The sequence below is a fragment of the Gavialis gangeticus genome, unplaced genomic scaffold (assembly GCF_001723915.1).
Source record: "Gavialis gangeticus isolate Ggan-Ray unplaced genomic scaffold, GavGan_comp1, whole genome shotgun sequence".
NCBI lineage: Eukaryota > Metazoa > Chordata > Crocodylia > Gavialidae > Gavialis > Gavialis gangeticus.
In genome coordinates this window covers 40,557,846-40,566,910 of record NW_017729026.1, presented here as the reverse complement: position 1 = coordinate 40,566,910, position 9,065 = coordinate 40,557,846, and the positions used below count along the sequence as shown (strand labels likewise).

Sequence of the window (9,065 nt, the reverse complement as noted above, 5' to 3'; positions counted from 1 at the left end):
TATCAGGCCCCCAGTTTGCCAGAGATGATGATAATAATAAATAAATTACCATTTTCGGGCCCCCTTTCTGGCCAGGCCCTGGGCAGCCACTCAAGTCACTCATGCCTGTGTCTGGCCCTAATGAAGAGGGTAGTTGCCTACAGAAGATCAGGCCACTGAGTCAGTTGGTTTCCAAGGGCATATCCAGAAACACAGGCATGGGCAGTGGTACCACAAGCCTCTTTGTGGAACCGCAAACTGCACATGTTGCATGTTAAACCATGGGCAGCGCTGCTAAGTTGTAGTGTGCGGACAACATTTGCTACCCGGATTTCCTAGTAGCAAACTCCCCCTCTCCTCCCCCAGAAAAAAGCAGCGCAAAGCATGCCAAAATTGTGTGCCAGGACAAAGTGCTGTGGAGCCCCTGAGCTGAGCTGCACTGTGCCCAGGAAGCCAGAGAGTCGCTGGCTGGGGCGCAGTGTGCCTCAAGATTGGGGAGCAGGCAGCCCTGGGCTGGCTACTCCACTGTCTGTGTGCCTCAGCACAGGGAGCCCCCGCACTGAGGCACTGTGCCCCAGCCGGGAAGTGGCACGTGGAGTTGGGTGGCCTGTGGAGCCCTTGAGCTGAGACATACTGCCCCCCAGCTCAGGGCCTCCACAGCGCATGGAGATGAGGGAGCAGGCAGCCCTAAGCTGACTGTTCCCCCATCTCCATGTGCCGCTCCCTGGCTGGCTGGGATGCAGGGTGCCTCAGCTCAGGGGCTTCCTGCCAGCTAGCCCTGCACTGAGGCACCCTGTGCCCCATCCAGTCCCCCTCCTTCCCTGTAGCACATGAAGCCCAGCCAGGAGCTGGGAGGACCTGGGCATGGCCCACAACAAAGGGCATGTGCAGGGACAGGTACTACAGCACAAAGTAGTGGCACAAATTTGACTTGCTGCTATTTGTGCTGCTGCAAGCACGTGCCCATGCTCATCTGGATGTGGCCCAACAGGCCGCTGTGCCCTAGCTCAGGGCAGTCCAAAGGTGGCTGGGGAGTGCTGAGTGCTTAGGCTGTGGCTTACAGGCCCCAGCAGCTGCCTTTTTTGCTGCCATGTGTGGGGCAGGGCCTGGGGAAAGGTCTGTGTGCCACCTGGGAGAGAGGATCCTAGGGCTCTGTGTGCTGGTGGTAGGGACCTGTGTGTCAGGAAGTGCAACAGTGGTGCACATGCTGCACCACAGTGTGATATGGTGGCTGCACACTGGTGGTGTATGTGCCCCCCAGCCATACCAGAGCTGGACAATCCTATGCTACCTTCTGTCTGATTATTGCAGACTAGTGCAGATTACCACTTCTGTCTTCAGATATAAGAGTTAGAAAGATCTATTTTAAATCTTTGGTTTCCCTGTAACTGGCCGTAGAAGAACTCTGCTTCTATACAGGGTACTTGTACAGGACATCACTGTTTTTATTATGCATCCTTTCAAGGCAACAAGGTTAAAAATGAAACTGTCTTATTCCTGTGTTTGCTTTCTGGTGTAAAAGGGCCTGAAAGTGCTTCTTTTGGTAGTTATTTGGGGTTTCCTTTTATAAGGTAAGTTTGGAGTCCTTATGAGAGCATAAAAATGCAGGTTCCTAACTGAAATGACATGTTTGCTGAGATTAGGACTTTGGGTAGACGACAGCAATGAGTACTCCATGATCCAACTGAGCTGAACCCTAGTTATTAGTCCCTTAATTGGCCAAATTTACTGTAGTAGAACTCTCCTGCTGTCCTTGGTGCTGGGAATTTGCAAGTAGAACAAGCAACTCCAGAGCTCTGGTTTCTCCTTAAATGACATCTGATGAAGTATGTTGTTGCCTACAAAAGATCATGTCTTTGAACCAGTAAGCTTCTAAGGGCATTTCCCCATGAGTGTGCATGTGCAGGGGTGCATGTTCCCTGCAGGACAAATGGCAGTGGCACACATTTGTGCCACTGCTATTTGTCCCTGGGCATACCCCTGCTCACGTGCTTGGGCATGCAGTAAATTGCTCTGGGTGGGGTAAGGGAAGCTAGGGCCACCACTTGGGCTGGCCCCAGCAGGCTGTCCTCCTACGGCAGCAGTGGCAGCGATCCAGGTGCTTGGAGCCTGCCCAGTAGCCAGGCTCTCTTTCTGGCAGCTCACACTGTTGCTGCGTGTGCTGAACCACTTTTTTTAGTGGCAGTTTTTTTTTTACACCGGGATCTCCCAGCATCAAAAAAAATTTGCCACACTGCAAATTAGCAGTGCAGCATGTGCTACATGCAGTTTGTGGTGCTACAAACTGCACATGTGCACTCGTGGGGACGCACCCTAAGATGTCACTTTTCCCTACCTTTTGCTTTCTTTCCTCATCAGACTTCTGTTAAAATGCGAGTGGATCAATATTTGTACCAAAGAGCACAATCCTTAATGTAAGACTAACAAAGAATAAATTGCATTTTTGTAGTTAAAGCTTCACTAATTTTTCCAGTAGCTTCATGACTTTTGCCTTCATGATTTCTCAGCTGGCAAAAAGAAATGGAATTTATTTTTTAACAGCAATCAAATGTAGAAACCAAATTCTTTTTCAAGGCTTCCCTTGACACTTGCCACTGAAAATTCTCTAACATCTATATTTGCAAGTCTCCTGGATTAAAAAGTGTTACAAATAAGAGTGCATGAAAATGTCAGATCTATTTGCAGTTCTTGGTGGGATAATTATCCTTTTCTCTCCCAGATTTGAAGACCATAAATGTGATCTTTTATAACCTTTCCACTACTGTTGATCACAGTATCTCCTACAAAGAACTTAAAGACCTCCTAAAATCCCAGACTATTTATATTGATGTCCGAGAGAAATGGGAAATTGGCAAGTTTGGAAAAATCCCTGGGTCCATCAATATACCATGTAAGTGATCATAAACATGACTAAATAGTTAAAAGGTCAAAGACCACTGAGCACAAATTTGCAAACAAGTAGTGATGACAAGGGATCTCTGGAATTCGCATTGGAAGCATGTGGCATTAAGGCTTCTTTAATTTTGGAGTTCCCCCCGCTGCCACTGCCACTGATTGGCAGAGGGGACGGCATTGCTCGCCACCCACACCTGAAACTGCAGCTGCAGTTTTCACCTCCTGGCCATCAGGCACAAGCAGCAAGTGATAGGTCCCCTCTGCCAATCAGCAGTGGGGGCATGTGGGGGAAACTCCAAAATAACAGAAGCTGCCTCGTGATGACTTCATAAAAACTACTTATTGGAAATCTTCACAAACCAAACTGCTTCATGGATTAAAATGCGGGGTTGAACAAAATATGGCCTGTGGGCTGGATCTGGCCTGCAGGGGGTGCCCACCAATTAATTGGACCTGACCTATGGCTGTCCCTGCAGCACTCTGCATGGGGTGAGCCCCACCCAGCGCAGCCCATGCCACACTCCCACCCCTGGCCCCAGCCCCAGCCAGCATGCACAGCTTCCTGGCGGGGCTTCTCCTGGTCTGGATGCAGCTACTAGGATATGGATTGGCACCCTCCCCACCTGCTGCTGGCCTCCAGCAGCTCCTCTTGCCCTGCTGCGCTGCTCCTGGCAGGGGGAGCAGCTGCAGGTGGGTGGCTCCAGCCTCAGTGGGTGGGGCTCCAGCTCCAGCCGCCTTCCACCCACTTGGTTGCCTGCAGGTGGCTGCTCATTGTGTTGGGTGGGTAGGAGCTGCTGTACGTGGGGGAAGCTGAGCGGCAGCTGCAGCCACACTAGGAGCAGCCCAGCTGGGAAGCTGCGTGTACTGACTGGGACTGGGGCTGGTAGGTGCAGGAGGAAGCTCAGCATAGGCTGCCCCAGGCAGGAGCAGGTGGGGCTCAGACCCACGTGGAGTGTCACAAGGATAGCCACGAACTGCACCTGTGCTGCACCACCTAGGGCAAGCTGTGCTGTACATGTCCCCTGTCTGCTCTTTGTTCCTCCCCACTCTTCCCCCCTGGCCAGCTCCCCAGACTTAGGGGCCAGGCAGCACCCCCTGACATCTCATACAATTCCCTATACACCCCCACATTGTATACAAGAGTAAGACTATTCTGGGGTGTAGCTCAGACTTTATTCTGAGCTATTACACAATTGCCTCTATATACACTACTCAAAAAAAAAATAAGGACAAATACTATTTTTTAAATAAAATTAAAATATAGTAGATGTTTGATTTTTAGCATGTGACTTGTTTTTTTTTTTTTTACCTATAATTAGTTAAAATGATATCTTCTGAAAGCTTTTGTGTGTGCAGCCTTCCACAGCTCACCAAAACTTGTTAAGTGACCCTCCGGCCAAAATAATTGCCTACCCCTGATTAAACATAAATGAGGCTTTGCATGTCCTTACAGTGGGTGAAGCTGTGGAAGCTCTACGGATGAACCCAGAAGACTTCAAAGAGCAGTACAATCAAGATATACCTGCTAAATTGGACCACATAGTCTTCTCTTGCATGGCAGGAGTGAGAAGCAAGGGAGCATTGGATATTGCCATGTCTTTGGGTTTCAGCAGGTAAGCTAACTGCAGTCCAAGTAAATTCCTGTATAAAGGATAGGTTAATGTTCTTCAATGAAAGGGCTCCTGCTGAAAAGTAGAATCTTCATCTGGAGCTTTACAAGATGATCGTTACAGGAAATTCAAATATGAAAGATGAAATAGGATGACCAGTACTCATGTTCCAGTTTGACTTCTATTTGGCTGTTTCTCACTGTCTATTGATATAATACATCATTTTCACTATTAATTACCTCCGTAGAATCAGAACAACTCTGGGAGGATAAGCAATCTTGCTTTCCTGCATGTTAACAGAATTGGTAGCTAACTTGAAATTGCAGTGTCACCTGTGCAAGCCCATTGCCTTCAATGATATGTCCTCAGAATACACTTGACCTCCTAGTTGAAGAGCATAACTTGAAGATCGTTGAGGCACCATAGGTGTAACTGAAAGCTGTATTTGGCCTGCGGGGTTCTTGTTACTTTGATGCCAAGACAGGAGAGAATTTAACTGATATATAAAACTCTTGGCATTCTTTGTGGGCCTAGATGTTAGGTTTAGGAGAGGATTAAAGATAGCATCTGGGATGTGTGAGTGAGCAACTAATTGATCAAGTATTGAGCCAATCCTCCCCACCTTCTACCCTTAACCAAGTAGTTGAGGTTTACTGCCATTTCATTCCTTGCATTTTCTCCTTGACACCAGGAGCAGTTAGATTCTACTTTGTAATAATGAATTCTGTCATTTGGTGCACTGCAGTTTTACATACGATGATTTGTGGTTTTGGTTTGGGTTTTTCTGTTTATTCTTTCCTTTAGCCAAGCACTTTTCACAAGATTATCATCAGTAGCACTTCCGTAATACTGCCTATCCTCTGTATGTTTTCAGAGTTCAGCATTATGCAGGCGGCTTTGAGGAGTGGAGAAAATTTGAACCTTCAGAGCAAAACTAATGAAGATGTATATCTACCTTGTTCTCGACCCTCCTAAGAACTCTAGAAAATTATTAATAGTTTTTTTTTTTAATAGGCAGTGAATTTGGGAAAATATATTGTGAAAGGGAATCTGTTCTGTTTTGTATGTAAAAATTATTGTGTATATAGATGCTGTTAGAAGCAGCTGTTGATTTTGTAGGGGACTAGTCTTCACCTTTAGTCATATGTTCAATGGAACTACTATGTAAAGAGAGTTTAAAGGTAAAGACTAACATAAAACTTGAAGATGTTGTACACTTAAAGGTTTGTTTCTTCTTCTCATACTGCACCATAACACACGAGATCATTACTACAGTATTAAACTAATGGTGACATGTAGTACTGCTTACTTTGTCCTCTCTGAAGAACAATATATCTAGAAGCATGTCAGATTCCATATAATTTATTGGAGTTGGAAAAGTAGTTCTCAGAGCAACTTGGTACTAACCTACATATGGTAGTTTTTAAGAGCATTTCTGTTCTGTCAGAAGTGCAAGAAAAGAGCAGTGCTCCTTAATAAGCTGAGTAGTTCTAAGTGGAGAGCGAGAACATAAGTACAGGTCTTTCTTTTTCTGTAACCAGGAATAATTGTGAAACCTGGCTGAAGGAATTGTGAAATGTTATTTCAAGCATGTCTTAAAGAACATGCACATAGATTTTTAACAGAAAATCCTACAGAATGCAGACAAGGCATAGGGCTTCTATAAAAGAGAAATATCAGAAAAACCTTAGGGGTATAAGCTCATTGATGGTAAAGGTGTTGATTTAGGGAGGGATTTCTCATGAAAACAAAGGGTGATGTACAGAAATCCCCTCTGATTTTCCATGGAAGATGGGGGTTAAGCTTTTATATGTCTTCTCTTATTCTGCATTGTGTAGTTCAGTGGTTCTCAGCTTGTTAGACTCAAGACACCGGCCATAAAATGCTAGCTCTTTTCTATAGTCAAAAAAGACATATTAAATCTAATAAAGCCATTCTTCTGTTGCAAAGAACTCAGAAAGACCACAAAGGGGAGAATGCCTTTTACAGTGTGGATTGCTATTTGAAATATCTGGGTTGATCTTATGAATTGTCTCTAAGTGTTTGCATACCTAACAGTGCTAATATTGCAAAGCACTCTATGCCACTTAAGAGAATATCTTAGCACCTCAGGGTGCCATGGCACCCTTGTTGAGAATCTCCGGTGTAGTTAAAAGCTACAACCAATGAATGCTCTTGGCCAGTAGCTTAAGGAGAGGTGAGTGAGCAGGACATGAGCCTCAGGCACTATGTAAAGGTAGGACATGGGGGCTGGAATAGAGCTGTAGGATGCCTCACTCCCCCTGCCTTGCCCCCTACTCCTCTGTCTCGGCAACTTCCCTGTTTCAGTTCTAGTGCTGGGTGGGGGCCTAGGCAGAGAACTACCTGATAATGCTAGTTGTAAGAGCAGCAACTGACAGCTCAATGCTTCTGTGGGAAATGTCACCTTCTTGTCTTGCTGCTGAAGACCAGTGGAGCAGTAGCAAACTGATGCTGCTCTGCCCTCCCTGCTGCTAGAGCCAGAGCAGGAAAGATGGGTGCAGGACAGGGTGCAGTACTGGCCCTTTAGGCTTCTGCTTTTGGCAGTCAGTTAACTAGGAAAGTGTCCTTTTGCCTTTTGTACTTGGACTTCTGATAACCATCATAGAGACAGTACTAGCTTATCAAAAATAATTACAATTTTAGTTGGATGCTCCTTTCATCAGTACCACAGGTATGTTTCATGCCAGAACCCCTCCACTGATACTTGACACTCAGATTTGAAAAGTGGGATGCAAAAGATACATGTTCATGGAGGAAACCTTTTTTTCTCTTTCTCCCAGAGGGGAGTCTAAATTATTGAACTGAAGAGGAAGGGCTTCTTAATTTATGCAGCAATATATATTTCATCCTAGAGTATGTCAGTTTGGGAACACAAACTGTAAAGTTGGCAAGGGTGTGGATTAACAGTGTATTAGTACAGGATATCATAACTTTTTGTGGACTCTTTACTATATAGCGATTGCAAGGTCACTTCTTCATTTTAACAGCATGATGTACAAATCCTAGGCCCCTTGTTCTCTTAATGCTTTCTCCCTACAGAGGGAGGAAAAGATAAAGCCTTCTCTGTATGACAGAAGTCAACAGCCCTGCCCCTTGTTAATTGTGAGGGAAGTGCTGGCTGGGGCTCAGTCAGAAAAGTCTAACATTGTAAACCAGAAAACTGAATCTCCCCTTCAGCTCCTATTGAACATCCGTAGCACCAGATTTTTTTTATCTTAAAGTTCCCCTAGTATTTGAAATTCTTTGCAGATGCAAAAGTAGAAGTACCTCAGTCTTCACAGGACTGAGCAGGCTGGGACCTAGGTTATGGCTCCAGTTCTCAGCACAATGAATGGACCTGGCTTTCTACAAAACACAGTGCTTAGTGAAGGTTAGGTAACCCCTTTTTATGATGGCATGATGGTTAAAGTACTCACCCAACTCATGAAACATCTCACTTCTCTGGCTGAGGAGCTTCAAACCCAAACCTCTCACTAGGTAGAAGAGTAGTCTGTCAATTATGACATCTGGGGGGAGGAGAGTCCTTATATTCCAGCCTTTGCAGTGGAGAGTGCATATGCATTTTACACAGCACCACTAATTATCTGACAGTTTTTTAGATGCTGTCTGAGGTTACTATCCTTTTTGGGGAAGAGAGAGAAATACTCAAAATGAGGCTGGAAGTGGTATTAGAATTCAATCTCATTTTCTTAAGGTCAAAAGAGTACACCTACAAAAGTGGAAATGAGAGCAAAGAACAGCAAAGACAGGAAATGCAGCTGCTGTCCCTAGTAATCTTGCTGCTGGAGAAACCAAAGCCCAGCATGGTTTTATCAGTCACTTTGAGGCCTGGCAAGCTGGTACCACCATCAGGCTATTAGTGACCAAGCTTACAGCTGTGTTGCTTTTACAATAATCTTGATCAGTTTAAACCAGACATAAACAGAAGAAAAAGCAAAAAAACATATTGAGAAAGAAAAGGACAGGTAAGTGCAGGAACCCATATTTCAAGTGGTGATAAGAACTGAAGCAAGCCTGGTGGAGGGACATCATTTGGTCAGCCCCTCAGGCTGTGTCTAGTCAGGACACCTTTTAGGATCAGCAGAGTGAAAGACCCAATGCCACAGAAGGTCCCAACAGACAACAGATATGGTAGGCATAATGGTGAAACCTTAGTTTTTACTCCCTCTGTTTTTCCTACAAAATAGTTCACCCCTTGAATTTCCTCAGTAATCAGGTGCAGGATCCAAAAAACAGATTTGGATAATTTATTCCTGACCCCATCATCTTGTTTCCCAGGTGTGCTATCTTACTACTTAGGTTGCAGGGGCAGGCTTTTCTGTTTGTATTAACCCAGTCTTAACTTTTACTGAATTTATGATTTAGTTAACAGATTGATCTGCACTTAGCTTGGGTCTTTCTATAATTTAGCAGATCATCCCTTTGTGCAAGATTTACAGGGAAACCAAGCTAGTCATCCCCACATACTAAAGAAGGGAAGCTGATGTGCCTTATCTTAGAAGTTCTTTTGACCTAGACCTCAAGATAAGATTACACTATGAAATTGTTTACTTTTGCAGA

General features: G+C 45.0%; 1 protein-coding gene across 1 annotated transcript in view; it reads left to right on the top strand.

Moving 5' to 3' along the window:
* TSTD3 (thiosulfate sulfurtransferase (rhodanese)-like domain containing 3) overlaps nt 1–5,782 on the top strand; it is a gene marked incomplete at its 5' end in the record, with an annotated part of 11,668 nt that extends 5,886 nt beyond the window's left edge. Inside the window, 3 exons of the mRNA XM_019520234.1 lie at nt 2,699–2,869; nt 4,328–4,487; nt 5,359–5,782. Of these exons, the coding sequence (XP_019375779.1) occupies nt 2,699–2,869; nt 4,328–4,487; nt 5,359–5,422 (395 nt within the window). The remainder of the gene's footprint in view (nt 1–2,698; nt 2,870–4,327; nt 4,488–5,358) is intronic.
* Nucleotides 5,783–9,065: the final 3,283 nt, after the last annotated feature.